This window comes from Physella acuta, unplaced genomic scaffold (assembly GCF_028476545.2).
Source record: "Physella acuta isolate Inbredline_101_S28 unplaced genomic scaffold, ASM2847654v3 ptg000471l, whole genome shotgun sequence".
Lineage (NCBI taxonomy): Eukaryota > Metazoa > Mollusca > Gastropoda > Physidae > Physella > Physella acuta.
Genome location: NW_026731990.1, coordinates 162,748 through 179,590, shown reverse-complemented (window position 1 = coordinate 179,590; position 16,843 = coordinate 162,748). Strand labels below are relative to the sequence as shown.

General features: G+C 33.1%; 1 protein-coding gene across 1 annotated transcript; it reads left to right on the top strand.

The window, feature by feature from the left end:
* The first annotated feature begins 426 nt into the window (after positions 1–426).
* LOC131943872 (uncharacterized) lies at positions 427–12,796 on the top strand. Its single transcript, XM_059304173.1, has 5 exons — positions 427–480; positions 9,273–9,504; positions 9,999–10,100; positions 10,967–11,209; positions 11,555–12,796. The coding sequence occupies exons 2-5, from the start codon at positions 9,450–9,452 to the stop codon at positions 12,091–12,093; spliced, it is 939 nt and encodes a 312-aa protein (XP_059160156.1). The 5' UTR covers positions 427–480; positions 9,273–9,449; the 3' UTR covers positions 12,094–12,796.
* The last annotated feature ends 4,047 nt before the right edge of the window (positions 12,797–16,843 follow it).

The following is a 16,843-nucleotide window of genomic DNA, read 5'->3' as shown; positions in this document are numbered from 1 at the left end:
GGGATTCAATATGTCGGGAGCCCATTTGTCGGGAGCCTATATGTCGCGAGTCAATATGAAGGGAGCCCATTTGACTAGGTCGATTTGACGGGGCCGTTTTGTCCAGAGCCGTTTTAACGGCGCATCCTCAAAATGACGTGAGACTTCAGCTTTCAACTTATTAGTATTACTACAGAGTTCAGTATTCACATTTCTAGGAGAGCCACATTTTGCGTATGAGCATTTTTCTGAAAGTACGTTGTCTGATAACCGTATATCAACCACTTTTTTTAAAAATCCACCACCTAAAATCTCCGATTCACCTATCACCTATGCCTAACCCAAGTATGAAGTTTAAAATAAAATAAAAAAAAAAAAAAGCGGCGTTCATTTTGCTTTGTTCTCCGGGATTTTGAAGTCATGGTTTTTAGTAAATCTATTCTATCTAGTTTGCAAAATGGATGCGTTGGATTCGGTTGCTCATGTTGAGCTCTAACCATTGTACGTTGCGAATTACAAGTGATCATATGTTTATTTAAATGTTAAAATATAGAATCTAGATCTAGACTTGATCTCTAAATTCAAGATCTCTAGATTTAGATCTAGATCTAGATCTAGATCTAGGTAAAACTCCATTTTAGCGTATTTTATTCGCCGCTTCACATTCACCTCTGGTTGAGCGTATTTTATTATCAACACAACCAAAGCACACAAACACGTTAGAAAAACACTAGGATTAGAGCTAGATATAGAAATCTAGATCTAGATTCTACTTTTTTTTTGATGAATGTGATTTTTAATTAGAAAAGGTAAAAAAAACAACATGAAAAAGCATTAGGACAGTTCGAATTGAATAGCGTGAAAAAAATCCCTACATGGTCGAGGGTTCACCATGAGTACATTGACTTTCGGTCTTTAATTATTAATTAATTATCAGCATAGGTCACAAACATACATGCATAGTCATAGCACATTCAATATTCCAAATTTGGATTTTTCTAAAGTTTTGACAACAGTAAATTATCAAATATGAAAACAAAAATTCATAAAGAAATGGCCAAGGCTATTCCCAGCCGGTTGGGAATAGCTGTATTGGGGCTATTCCCGGCCGACCGTGAATAGCCCCAATACGGCTATTCACAGTCGGCTGTCATTTCATGCTAAATACGACTGTGAAAAATATCTTAAAATAATAAAAGCATTTATTGTGACTGGGGAGTGAGGTATAGATTAAGAGAGCAGTGCTATTTTTATTTTGTTATAGTTTCACAAAAAAGTTATTAGGCTACCGTTAAAGTTTAGTTTAACTTTTAGGCTCATATCAGACATATCTGCTACAGGCTACGTAGGTCATAGATGATCAATTATGCACTCTAAATCTATACACTAGAATAATAGATCTAGTAATTTTTAAATAAATAATACTAATTAATAGTATTACTCGCTAATTTGGAGGCGTGGTCGGTTGCTAACAACAATATGGCGTCTGGACCGGACGCTTGACTTCCTACGATTTTTCGGCCATATTCCAGAGACCTTCTACTAATTAGTTTTTAAAATGTTTACCACGCGCAAAATGGCGGGACTTTCACGTTATAACAACAAGCAATAGGTGGCAGGGCTATATATGCCAGAAAAGCATTTTAAAATTTGTGTTGGAGAATGAAGGCTAAATTTAAAAGTTGGTTTCATCAAAAATACTAGAACTTTTTAAATATCGATTTCCATATTTAATTACAAAATTGATTTCCATAGTAAAGCATTATTAGTTTTATCAGTCTATAAAAAATAAATCAAATATCGTCAACCGTTTTTTTATAAGACCAGCCAAAAAAATGACAACCAATTTTTATTTGAAAAAAAAAACCACGTGACCACTATTTGGTGATCACTAGTGAAGAACTCTTGTGCATGGCCACTTAAAAAGTCTAACCTGATTTGTGGTTTTCTTTAGCTTCAAGCTTAAGAAGAGTTGTCATGGAGAAATGTGTTGGACATGGCAGTAATTGACAATAAATATTTAATTAAGTAGCCTAATTTAGTTTAAAACGAACTAAAAACTCCAAAGTTAGTGCCTAATGGATTAAATATGGATGTCTATTATTCAGTGGTCATGTTTAAATTGATAATTGCGTAAATTCTAGATTTAGTGAGAAAAACTACTAATTAAGCATCAGTTTTGTTGGTTGTTCACATTGCTATTCAACTATCAATTACCGTTTAAAAATTCACATTATCACATAGATCTAGAATAAAAATCAGGTGAAATAGAAGGTCCTTTTTCATCAGCTATTATTCACAGTTTCCATCACACTTTTGTTTTTTCTCTTAGCAAATATCTACGGGACAGGTCTTTTTTTTTGCTGATATTCCAACAATTACGTCACAAACGAAAAATAAAATTAACAAAAATAACCCTTCCATGAGTAACTCAAGTAGATCTAGAATCTAGATCTAATTGTGAAAAAATATTTTATTAATAAGATTATGAGGCATGCATTAAGTGTCAGACCAATCAGTATCTGATGGATTTGAACCCACACCTTCTGGAATGACAGCCTCTCCCTAATGACCACTCAACCACACACCTTCATGCCTAGTTGGGTATTTTAAACATTAAATCTATAAAAAACGGTCACGACTGTGAATAGCCTCAATACGGCTATTCACAGTCGACTGTGAATAGACACTTCGTAAAGAAATATATTAATACGAAGTGATGGTAAAACCTTAGTTTAGCGTCGGTTATTATTCCGGAATCGTATAGCAGTAAAAAACAGTAAAACAATGCCAAAGTCTGTCACACACTTCCGGAATTCACCGGAAGTACTGTAAACCATACTTTATTTGGCGTCATCTTTTATTTTTATACAGAATGTTTAAAATTTGGATAGATTTATTTTTGTAATCATTTTTACATTTTGTAATCATTTTTACTATTTTCGTAATCTAGATTTTTTTACTTGGCCTAGCAGCTAGATATCTAGCTAGATCTAGATCTAATTAATTAATGGTCGCAAATCCGCTGCAAGCAAAAAACATTAATTTTTACATTTGACTTCATTATTTATATTTATATATGTGTTTTTTTATTTTTAGATCTACTAATTTAAATCTACTATTATATTTATTCTTGTTTCCTTTTGTCGATTAAACTTAAAAAATTAAAACATTAATTTACTACAATCGACTTTCAATTTATTTATATTTCAATGGTCAAATAAACCATGTTTTACCGTAACTCTAGTTACCGAAACTCAACAAACATTACCCGATAATTTCCTACGCTAAACTAAGGTTTTACCGAAGTGACTACGCGTCTCGCAAAGCGTGGCCCCTAAAGAATATTCTACGCTTCTCACAGGTTTGATTTACCATCTTATAATTGAAAATGCTTACTTTTAACTTTTCCATCACATCCGCTGTGGTTGAGTCAACAGTGTGCCAGCTGTAGTCTGAAATTCATAGACCCAGAGTTCAGAGTTCGAACCCGGGGTTAGCTCGGCCGATTCTAGATTTTTTTTTTTACATTTTTTTTAATATTGAAAATATGACGCAGGCCTAAAACATACGTCATAGACGTTCACACAAGATCGTCTGTCTTCACTTCTCTCTTCCTCCCACCCCCTCCCCACTCAAGCAAATTGAATTTTTTTTTTAAGTTCACGTAGGATAAATAATATAGACTTAGATCTACTATCACGCATGCTAGATACTATCTAGTAGATAGCTAGGCCTAAAGGTTAAAGGACAGTTTGATTTAGCTAGGTTGCTGCTAGATCTTGGACTATCATCTGACCCATCTGACCTCACAAACTTTCCTTGACAATACGCTGTACTGTTTTTTTTTACAAGTACTAGACTCTTAGGTGTTGAAATAATATAGAGATCTAAATACACTTAAACTCGATCTAGATCTATGTCAACATTAAATTGTTACCACGAAAAAAATATCGGGCAGTCCTGATATCTGTTTTTTTTTTAGATCGCCTGCCACCTAGGGTAAAGATTAAGCGTAACGTGGAGCGAACTGCGCAAAGGCGGCCTTACGCGTAACGCGGAGCAAACCGCGCAAATGCGGCCATATTAATAAGCCTAATGTTTTTCCTAACGTTTTGGTTGTGTATATAATAAAATACGCTCAACTGGAGGTGAACGTGACGCGGGGAATAAAATACGCTAAAATGGAGTTTTACCCTAGATCTATATTTTATTATTGTTTTAATAATTATTTAGGCTAGACCCAATTTAATTTTATTAGGGCAGGTTAAACCCCCAAATTGAAATTTAGGTGTTAGGACTTTTTTGAGTGATAAGGAAGGTGTAACTAACATAGTATATGAAAAAAATGCAAACAAATCATTAAAAAATTATGGTTTTGTGATAATATTTTCTAAAAAGTGTCATTTTTAGGGTAAAATAGCTCAAAATTAGCTCTCAATTGTCAGAATAACAAATCTTTAACAGTGTAATAGACGCAATTACAAAAAAGATGAACTAAAACAATTAGGCCTAGAAAATAATAAAAATGGATTTTAGTCAATTTTTTTTTAAATGTGAGACCTAGAAAATTTCCAGAAAGTAAGGAGTAGACATAGCTTTTTATTTTATAAAATGAGAAGTTTCAAAGATATAGAAATTCTTTTAGTTCAACTTTACAAACAGTGTTTAGTAAACATGTGTGCAAAATTTCAGCTAAATATCTCAAGTAGTTTTTGAGTTATAGTGATTTAACTGGTACGATTTTGTTGAAAACTAACATTTTGAGAAAAACGCTAAATAGTGAAAAATATACTAAATTTAGAAAAAACGAGAAAAAGCGAAAACTATACCAAATAAGTCATTTTTAAAACCTCACAGTTACATAAATTGCATCTGGAGCCTCTTACTCAGCAATAAGAATATCTATTTTAGTTGGTTTTCAATTTTTATGTTGCTAAATGTTGCTTAATATAGGTGAATTACGTCATTACTCTCATTAATTAAAAAATTGTAAAAAATACTAGCAATACGAAATTTGGCAAAATGATTATACAAAAATGTTCAGAATTGAATGTAGTTTCAGAAACAATAGATTTTCAAAAATCAACATTTCTGACTTAAATATGTATTTTGGGGGGGGTTTAACCTGCCCTTAAAAAACATTAAAATTAAAAGGCCTAACTTAGGCCTACTAGATCTAGAATCTAGATCTAGATTTAAATCAATCCTGTCCCTAACCCCAACCCTAGTCCTACCATACGTCGGGTTTGTTACATTGAGTTAAATATAAGGATGCATCTATTCGGATCCGGGTCCGAATAGCCACTTCCTAAATATAACTTATATAAACTCAAAGAAACTAATAAACAAAATAAATAAACTATCTCCCTTTATTTTCTTTAGCGATAATTAAATTAACTAAATAATTAAGTAATGAGATTAGGTACATATTTATTTCCTATATAATTTGTTTTTGCTATTACTGAAACAGCTGTGTTGTTTCAATACCACCTGCTCTCTTTCTTGAATCAAACGTTACACTTTTGACCCCCAACATGTTACTGTTTTTTTTTAAATGCGGTGGAGAAGAGGGAGGGCTATATACTCGTTGAAACCAAGCAAAAAATAACTCACCGAGTTATTGACCATGAATGACGTTGTGGCATGCGGGTATACTTCTTCTCCTCAAAAAAACAAGGCAGTATGATATTAAGGTCGCGCTTATTAAGTGGGGCGGTTTGAAATGTTTACCAACCCATCCAACGGCGTGTTTTTTCCTCGCGCAGGTTAGAAAACGACAGAATGTTTAGAATTTTTAATATTAGTAGACCTATATAGATTTTAAAAATATAGTGTAAAATAATATTCTGTTTATGGACTCGCACTGACCGTCTATCAAGACGGGATTTTCTCCCACTGACAAGAAAACTAAAGCAGCAGTCAGAGGATGTTAAGATTGTTTAATATAAAATCAAATTAGATGAAAAAAAAAAGAACACACAACATTCGTGATATATCATCTTCTTTAGTTTATAAATATAAAAAAAAACTAAACAAAATTTGTTTTCGCAAATTGTGTCTCGCTATTTATCAGTGATTCCGCAGGTATGTCTCACATTTTCTTCTCGCAGTTTACCGCCTCGCGATTTTGCTTTTCGCGTCTCACAATTTCCCAACACCCCCTATGTTATGGAAGAGTCTATATCGAACATCGGTATTTAAAATCATCCAAAAGTTGCCTCATTGTTAAGGAATTAATAGAAATATAGGCATATTGTGATATATTTGTGTCAAATCTATTTTATTATATAGGCCTAATAGATAACTGAATAATAAACCAAAAGCAATGGCTAGGCTGTTAGATTCACAGCTTCCGGGTTGGTTGTTTTTGTGGCCATCTCACGGCTCATGTGCTTACTAAAATAGCGACCAGTTTCACTTTCACTACATGGTAGACTGATAAAACAAATGATTACGAAGCCATCGTCAATTTTAGGAATCGAAACTAGGGCGATCTGTTTCTATTTAAGTCTGTTATTTAAGAATTGTCAGATGTACTTCTGACCTAATTTCTTTGTTTATCTCGCAAGCTGCGTCTTAGTGAAAGTAGCTCTATGTTGTTCATATCTTTTAAATCAAATAACTCTTAAATACCGCTTCGATATCAAACCAGAATATTAAACTAGAAAGCATCAATTTTACACACATTACAATTAACTGGTAATAATTTATGGTGTTTATGAGATGCGTTCGGTGAAAATGATCACCCCTCAATAATGCCTTCACTACAAATAGCCTTCAAAGGGCTATTTGTAGTGAAGTACAAATAGCTACGGAGGTTATTTGTACACTGACCAATCAGATTGGCGGATGGTATCTGTACACTGACCAATCAAAGTAGTGTAAAATCCCGCCCAGTTTAAGACTTTCTACTCTGGATACTAGTCTAGAGCCGAACACTGGACAAGAAAGTTTGCTACACGATGGATGTCTTGATTTTGAATAGTTTTGCCTTAAACAGCTGTTTTGACCGCTACAAAGAGTTGGAGGCTGCTATCAAAGCTTTAGATAGTAGCAAACAAATCAAACACTTATTCAAATTTAACATAACAAAAAACAGTTTAAGAATTTAACAGTAAACAGAACAAATGAAATGGTACCATATCCATCAGATATAAGGGACAAATAACTTATCACATGGCTGCCGTGTACGTGTAGTAAACAAATAGCTGCTTGATATAAAAATGCCTTCGAGAATCAACTGATCTGGGTCAACATCTGTTGTATTGTATTGATACATGCTTTTATTACAAGCATTAAAAACACTTGTTATGGGTCTAGATTTTAAGGCGATTTCTTTTATCTCCCTATTATCACAAATACCAGATCCCCATTCTTACAGATAGTTATAGTAATCCTGAATTATCTTTAGATGTTATATCTCTCTATGTAATATAGATCTAAGTAATTTATTTGAATATAATTATTAACAAATTCCATGCAAATACACATTTGTGACTTTTTTACTACATCGGCTTACTTGGGGTCACAGAGAAAGCCACTTTTTCTCCAGCTGTTACAATCTTTATCTCCCCTCCCCAATGAAATAATTGTCATTGACCCATACGTATTTTGAGATAGTTGTTGATGTCAGTAGCCTTTAAATTTTTTCAAAAAGACAAAAAAGCTGGCTTTCGCAAAAAAAATGTTTTAATTAAATGTGTTTCTCTGGCTAACAGTGAAAAAAACTGCTAAAACGGTTATCTTTAAAATTAAACAAGACTGTACGTGCGCGCTATCCTCCTAGTCCTTTAATAACATTTATTTAGGTCCACCTCTAAACTTCACAGCAAGCTCACAGCAAAACTTTAAACCAATCCTGAAAAAAAGAGCCAATGAAAGAAATGTTGAGTAGCCCTAAGTTAGCATAGCAGTAGATGTACCATGTACGCTTGCGCGATTGGCCGGAAAACACATCGACTGTAAAAAGGCTCCTTAGTCTTAATAATAAAAATGATTTCGAGAAACATGTCTTGTTTTGTTTGGAATAGTGGCACCCCTGAAAAAACCCACCGAAAACTAGCATGTCTGCAAATAGTGGGTGATTATAGCTTGCTCCAATACCATGAGACTAGTTTTGTGCGCCTTTACTCTAAACCATGAGAACTGGTGAGACTACATTAGGCAGCTCATGCCTAGTCCAGATCTCATGATATTTGGGGGACGTAAATTTTATCTTAAAATTCCCGGTTTTTTTCCTGGTTTCCCAGCTCTCTGGGAACCCTGTGTTACCCACTTAGGTTATATTGATTTATTCAGAGGTTGTTGACATTTAGATTACTGTGCTCATGCAAGATGGAATCAATTCTGCAGATTGTAAATATATGTTACGAGCCGGTCAGCGGCATAACATACGCCGCTATTTAGTTGTTGTTTTTTTCTACTTTTCAGTAATTCATAATTTGTGAATTCGACAGTACCAACGCTGCCACTAAAAATATTTCTTTAAAACACTTTAAGTAGCTCGTTAAGGACCATAACCCCCCCCCCCCCCCCTTCCTTCCTTCCCCCCCCCTACGTTTAAAATCGTTTCAAACTAAATTATCTGCCCCTAATAGTCGTCACATAACCCGGCTCTGCTTGTAAACATTTAGAGTGAACACAGCTCACTAAGACCATGTAGGGGTTGGGAGGTAGGGAGCGCGTTTACAGCTTGTTTTCTAGCGTCTCCCAGAAGAGAATTATATATATAGATTAAATGCAAATTTTCCATGTCAGGCAACACTTGATTATGATACAGATAAAGAGGTGTTATTAATTCAAAAGAATAATTTAAGTTAATGAAATTTAATGTGTTGGTTATTCTATTGTGTGATTAATGACTCTTCCTCTCTTGAATACGTCGATTACTGGCTCAACCTGGCAGACTGGCTCTAACATTTCTCTCGTCCATGTTACTAATACCAGCCGCTAGACAAAAGCATTACACCACCTGGTTTGGACATGAGAGAAACACATCCTTTTCTAGGCGAACACTTAAAAGAAATTCAATTTGTAAAAGCTAACCTTTACTTTCATCAGACAATATAGACATTCATAAATATGCCAACTTGTATTAATATATTTTTGGAAAATAATATACTGCCTTCCCCCTTAAGTTTTCTATAATGTGTAGTAGTGTAGTTGTTATAAAATGAAAACATTCTTAATAACAAAAATGAATATCTTAATTAAAAGCCTTCACACCTGGAACAAACTATTAGCATTATAAATTCTGCTTGGTTATCGAATGTGTTGTTTATTTGTTTCAGATTTGTTGAAATAAGATTTCTTAGTCATTGTTTTCTGATGGTGTTTGGATTTGATGTAAAACATAATGATTGGCCCATCAGAAATAGTTCCATCACCTTACTACTAGCTGGTTAAAAATCAAACTTGAAGTTTCTCAACACTAGAAATACACATGTGATTGTTGACTTAAACCCACCATGATGAATGATTTTAACGAAAAAGGACTCTACCAGCTATATACAACTACAACAGGTAACCCGTTTTGATTGGTGTACCTTCTTATTTAATTTTTCTTTAATATGGCAGAAAAAAGATGAGGCTGCCAGCATTCTACTTTAAATTTTCTATATTAAAATAGTTTCATATTAGAGTAAAAATAAATTACTACTGAAAGTGCGTAGAAACTTTCAGTGAAAATTTTTTTTAACTTAAATACAAATTATTAAACAGATGACTCAAACTAAAACTTATAAACTTTGTAAGTCATGACAAAATGTAATGGCAATGTCAGTGATGACATACACGTTTTTTAGACATTTTACTTTACTCTTTACAATAATATCAGAGACTTTGCACACCACCTAATTGTTAGCTTTTGCATTGACACTTGAAATTGGAAGAAACCAATTTAGAAAAACTTACTGCTAATGTAGATTCTTAAAACATAGAGTTGTGAAGGTTAGAAATGTTTTTTCTAAAATGGGAAACGTCCAATTGATTTAATTTTGTTGTGTATCCTATGACAGGTCACTACTATCGTGATAAGGATAGAGATAGCAGTCACATTGAATTGGATGACACTGCACCCCTTCCACTTCTTATTGGCATTGGACTAGCTTTGTTTCTAGGTATGGCTTTAATTATTATGACACATCAGTTGATTATATTTAAAGGCTGCTGGTTTAGTAGTCTTCTTCTGACTATGAGAAACATTTGTAAGACATCTTTTCGCTGTTGTTGGCATCAATCATCAATAGTTGGGCAAACTCATTTTGGTCAAGAAAAATTATTCTAGCCTCTTTAACAGACTGCAATGTATTAGTAGTACAACAAAAAATAAATTACTCCACTTAAATTTAAACCAAATACAAATACAGAGTAGTTTATGATTTTATTACCATGCAAGAAACATGGCAATCAAAGAAAATCTTCTCCAAGACCAAATGTAGACTTTTCTAAAGTAGTGTTTTTTAGTTCTACTGTATGGTAGTGAATGCTGGAAAGTAACAACCACCACTAAAACATCATTGGATACTTTCCTATGTCCTTGCGAAGAATAAAAGGCATGTACTGGCCCAACACCATGTCCAATGACTGATTACTAGGAGAAATGGAAATTGAAGCCGTTTCTGAAATAATCAGAAAAAGAAGATGGCGCTGGATGGGGCACGTTTTAAGAATGAATCCAGGTGATATCACAGGAATGGATCTTAACTGGATGCCTCAGGGAAATAGAAAACAAGGAAGGCCAAGGGAGATTTGTAGGCGCACTGCAGAAAAGCAACTGACAAATGCAAGACTATCTTGGGGGACTGCATAGAACATTGCCAGCGCCAACTAAAGTGTGAAGATCTTTCTGTGGCTGCCCCATGTGTCTTGGGCATAAAAGGGAAAAGATGAGTTAGGCCTATCAAATTATTGTTTTTGATTGTTTTAATTTTATATTTTGTCACTTACAGGTAAAATAATTGTACACACTTTCTCCATTTTTTAGGCTTCGTGGTCCTTGTACTTATTTGCTGCCTGTGTCGCAGACGAAGACCAGCTAGTTCAAGTGAGCACCAGCACCCTAACATGGCCAATTACCAGCGGGCTCCTGTAACTGATGGAATGGTGGGCGGGGGAGGTGGCATGGCCTATCCAATGACTGCTGTACCACCTTCAGCTTTTCATAATTCTATTCCTTACAACCCACATATGGGCCATACCGTCCACAACTATGGGGTCATTGGATCAGGTTAGTCTTTGCTTAAAATATATTTCTTTGTCATTGTAAGCTCTTTTATATTAGGTACAAGGTTTAATTTAATTTCAGTTTGCTTTAGGTTTGTTTATACTTACTTTTTAAAACTACCATAGTACATGTTTTAGACCATTACTTTGTTAGAATCACTACTCTGACCCTATCTTTAATTCTATCCATTCACTGATTGTGAATATAATAATAAGCTTTAATTATTTTATGCTGTGTTGTTCTGCCAGTTTTTAAAAGAACCCGTTTTTTTTTTCATTCATATTTTAATGTTTATTTTATGTTTATTGCTCATAAAGTGTAAAAAAAAACCTATTTTTTTCAATACAGGAATGAAATTCAACCACCCACCTCAGGGTCAATATCCTCAGCAGCCCCCTCACTTTGGTGGCGTCCCCACCTTCCCACCCAACCAATACATCCCATCCCTACCCCTCCCGCCAATGTCCACACCCCACCAGTCACACTCCCTGTCACACTCCAGCCAGGCCTCGTCCTCTGTGTCGGGGGCCACAGCCGACCCCTTGGTCCCCATGTCCACGTCACCAAACATGCACGCTCAGCAGCCCCAACAGCAGCAGTACCACCCTCACCAGTACCAGCAGATGCCGTCTGTACTCCAGCACCACCAACACCTCCAGCAGATGGCAGGGCGAGAATCCCCCTCATTCCAGTACCCCCCCATGTCATACTCAACCATGATGTCAAACGAGATGGCGGCTAACCCAGCGACACTACCCACGTCAAATACCCTAGCAACGACAGTTATGACTTCCTCTGTAACATCGCCACCTTTGAATCGACCCACACCAAACCACCAGCCATACTCCTCGACTCCTCATTCATCTAGTTGTACAGATGAAGAGTAACTCTGGATATAAAGATCACTAATCGGCCATTGATGACAAACTGATTTGCTAGTCTGCATCTTTTTTATACAACTATTTATTGGTAAAACATAACTTAAAAAGTCATCTGTTACAGGTATATTGTTTTATGGTGCTGTTGCCATTACAAATGTCTAATTTTTTTTTAAAAAGACAATAACCATGATTTACTTTCAACATTTTTATTTTGTGTATAATTAATTATTCATTATTTGATGTAGTATTTTTATAACCTTAAAATGTTAACCTTAGTAAAATTAGTTTTAGTTAAATTTGCTGATAAAATTGAGTGCGAAGTTTCCCATGTAATTTTACCCTTTGTAAATAGTACCAGAAGTGAATTTATACTGTATTGTGAGACATGTATTTCAAATCTTGTGAAAACCTTTAGCAATGTTGGACATTAAAATATTTATTTTTGGCAGAATCTATAACAAATAAGCTCATGGAATAAAAGTTAAGTAAAATAAGTTTTTTTAGACACAAAAAGTTAATGTTAATTAGGATTTCACCTCAGGTCCTTGACTGAGTATATACATTTTAACACTTTGCATGGCGGATTCACTTCAGTTTTGTTAAATCACTTTATTCTGATAAAGTATTATTTAGTTTTGTGGGCTATTTTTTGTTAATTTTTTTAGAATGTGCCCTAGTGTTAAGTGTATTACTTTAAAAAACAAATAAAATGGGTATAAAATATAATTGTACCAGTGATGTAACATTTCCGCTTTTTATAGGAATCCATTTTTTTTCCATTTGAGGAAATCAGTCAGCTGTAAAAAAAAATTTTTACGCCTATCAACTTAAACTAAAAGCTTATCAGATAATTAATTTTTAATGAAAATTAATTTTTTTAGTGAAATGGAAACTGCAAATTTTACTTTATACCACTTTGTGGACATTGGCTACTCCAGAATTAAAACCACTTCCAGGTGGCACTTTGATCAACACAATCCCTAGCACTTGACAGTGTGAGCTCAGGATTTTACTAATACTTATTTAAATATTTAATTTTATCTTTCATGAGGCCTACTACTTGTTAAAAAATAAAGAAAAAAAAATCGTCTTTACATGTTAAGATTTACATCTGAGAAAGGGTGTCATCAAATGAAGAAGAAATTGAAGTAGTGAGATTGACAAAATAACAAGTTTGAAGGCATACAATAAATATTTTACCCCATTTTATTAAAGCACTTTTTTTAAAACTAATGTTTCATTTATTTAAAATATCCTTGAAATATCTTTAAAACCCGCATATACCATCATGTATTAATTTACTCGGTCCACATCTTAACTTTGTAAACAAACAAATCCATGTTTTTTCTTAAGCGGGCTTTTACATCTCACTTTTACATAGCACATACATTCAGATTTTTAACCTAATACATTTTCATTTTTAGTTTATATAGTGCAGTTATATTTAGTGTGTGGTATATCTTAAAGTCATGAAACGCAGTTCTTACCTATGGTTTTAAAATGCTTTGATGACTATGATAAAACGTTTCTTTTTTTTTATAATCTTTTTTAGTAGGCCCTTAAACTTATTTTAACATTGTTCTTAAAAATTTAACTAAAAATAGTTCATCCATTAGTAAGATGTGTCCATCCTTCTTCCTTGTAAAAATTATTTATTAAATCATTTATATTTTAAAAACATTCTAAATAAGTAAATCATCACATTTTTTTTTAACCACAATCCTATTTATCCCACATCTTTTCAAATGTCTGATTACTTTCAACAAAATAAGTAACAATAGTAACATCACTGATGAATGATCCTTCAAATCATTTTTTTCTGATATTTTGCACAATACATAGCTGATATTATAGAGCAAAATGTTTTTACTATACTTTTTAAAATTACATATAGAGAATATTTCAAACTCTTTGTCCAGAAGTGCAATATTTGTGAAGTTGTTGGCTAACAACCTACTTATTGTAGATTTGTTTTTTTTAAGAACTTAACTAAGTCTAACAATGTATATTTCATATCATTTTCTAACCTTTTTTGTTTTGTCAATCTACCACAGGCAAATTATAAAATTTGCAACAATTCTGTAACAGATCACTTTCAATTGTTTTAAAATCTGACCTGTTATTCTTTGTTCTCTCTCTATGCTCCACTTATTTAAGTTTTATATCTTGTTTTTAAATTTGTGATGTTTGGATTGTCTCCTGAGGATTAGCCCATACTGTCTTAACTGAAACGCTATGTATATTTTATACTTAAATCAGTTACTGACTATTTTTCTACAATAAACAAAAGAATGTACTGAATAGAATTTAAATGTTCGTTAATTTTTAATATCAAATTAATAACAGACATGCATTTTTTTTACTTATGTGCTGTAAAAAATTAATTTGGCAGTGGAAGCTATTTAAAATTTTAGAAATTCTGTTTGGACAGTGTGGGTTCTATTGTACCCAACTCCTGACTTGGTGACAGAACATAGACTCATCCAAGCTAATTTGATCAGTTTTATCTGACTGTTATTTTCCTCAGTATTATATTTCTCATTTTATTTGACAGGTTATTTTAAACACTTGTTTTCATGTTTGCTTATGTTTATAGTCTTGCCATGCAGACAATGAATTTTTCAAAAAATATTTTAATGTACGAACAATTATTTATTTGTAATGCTTGTTAAACTTTTAGAAAAATGACGGATTATACCTTACAGTTGCAGGGTCTGTAGACAGTGAGAACTGTCCCATTGGTTACTATTTTTAAATATTTAGAATGTTTTAATATCAAAGCATTGCTTGAGATCTCATCTTTATAAAAAACCTAGTTTGGCTATTGTATTACTGAGTAGCAAAGAGTGTTTTGAGTGCTGCTAATGGTTTCAGAAATGCTGAATAAATATGTGGTATGTGAGTGCTGGTGTATGTTTACGCACAAAGATTGTTCTTTTTTGGAGAGACTCCTCATGATTGTTTTCATAAAATAATTTGGATGAAACATTGTTCTGTCTGTTGTTTAAATGGTTCTGTGTGTTTAATATGCGATGTAATTAATGAATTACAACAGATTCCATGAAGAAATATGGCAGCCTTTCTTGACATACATTCTTGTGCTGATTTGTGTTCTGACTGTTTAGGACCATTACTTCCAGACCTCTACAGTTTTTTGTTTTGTTTTAGTTGTCATGCTCATACAGTAGTATTGGAATAGAAATTGATACTTTAAAAGAACACAATGTTTATTATTTTATAATCCAGTTAGTTAGTTATGGATAAAATATTAAATTTGTTTTTATATTCTTATTATTTTTATTCCCCTGCTCAACTGTTTTACAATAGATTTAAATATTTGTAAAAAAAAAAGATAAATTTTAGTTAATGCAACCATTACGATAACTAGATAACTACGCTTGTGGCTTCATTATAAAAAACAACTTTTCTTAACAGTAATCTTTAGCTGTTAAACATTATTTTATACTTCAATACTTGGTTGATAATAGATTAAGAAAATTTTTAAAAAAAGATACATCTTTCAACCTTTAAGTAATATTTAATGCTTGTATAGTTGAAATGTTTTCCTGTAATGTGGGTAGGATTGGATGTATGTTTTGCCAGTGTTCCCCACACAAACTGTTCACCATGAGAAAACCTGCCTGTGCAATTACCTCATTGATAAGTGTTGTGATTGTTGCATCTTCTACATGTCATACTGTATAGTAGAAAAAAAACTGTTTTACTGTCATGGTTTTTTTATATAATAAACTCTGTCATGTTTTTTTTTAATTGATGAATTAATCAGTATATTAAAATATTGTTTTGTAAGAAATCCCATGTATAGCTCTAGAGTGTTTGTTGTGGAATGTTCATTAAGATGTTGAGTAATTGAGGTTGTAAGAAATCCCCATGGTTAGCTTTAGGGTGTGGGATGAGAAATCTACGTTAAAAAAAAAATTTGAGATTGTTAGAAGCTCACTGTTTAGCTTTAGGGAACTTCAAAACTGTTGTTTTTGTACCTTATTGTGTTCCGCTCTTGTAGCTTAACCTGACACTAATGCTGAATGTAAGACGTGCAGTGTAGCTGTACCAGTGATCTGTCATCTCAACTGTATGTCTGGCTCTATCAGTTCTGTCTTATTAGATTCAGTGTCAGCCTTGTGGGCTGATTAATGTTCAGATTGTGACTAAAGATTTTATATTAAAAATCTTTAGTTGATCATTAGTGTTAACAAAAGCAAGGTGCTGGCACTTTTTTTTCCTTGTAAACTAAGTGTTAATTTAATTAAGTGTAACACAGTTGCACAAAAAAAATCTTAAGATATGAAACACAGAAGTGCAATGGTCTCTCTAACATTTTGCTGTTTACTTTGTACTATACACAGTTTAGCATTTTTATTTTTGTATATACTAGAGGGACCAAATAAAATGATTGAGAATTGAGTTTGGTTTCTAATTTAGATTGATATTATTATTTATTCAACCTTTTACTGCACCAATATATTTAGTTTAGGTAAACTGAAGTACAATCAAATGGTGATTTTTACTTGTACATTTTCTGATGATCTTTTTTTGTAACTGATTCACGCCACAGATTTTTCTTTTTGTGTGCCCTGTAAATATTTTAACAACACCCTAAGTTGTTTTGTGTGCTTGTAAACATTTGTACAATTCGGATAGTGCAACATTTTAAAATATTTTATTAAAGTACATTTCTTATGGACTAAAGTTTAATGTAACTTCATATATTAATACATCAATTTTTATTTACATA

Coding starts and splice junctions, on each gene's coding strand:
- LOC131943872 (XM_059304173.1), top strand. CDS start 9,450: ATGATGAATGATTTTAACGAAAAAGGACTCTACCAGCTATATACAACT. Junction 10,101..10,966: donor TGGACTAGCTTTGTTTCTAG/GTATGGCTTTAA, acceptor TCCATTTTTTAG/GCTTCGTGGTCCTTGTACTT. Junction 11,210..11,554: donor CTATGGGGTCATTGGATCAG/GTTAGTCTTTGC, acceptor TTTTCAATACAG/GAATGAAATTCAACCACCCA.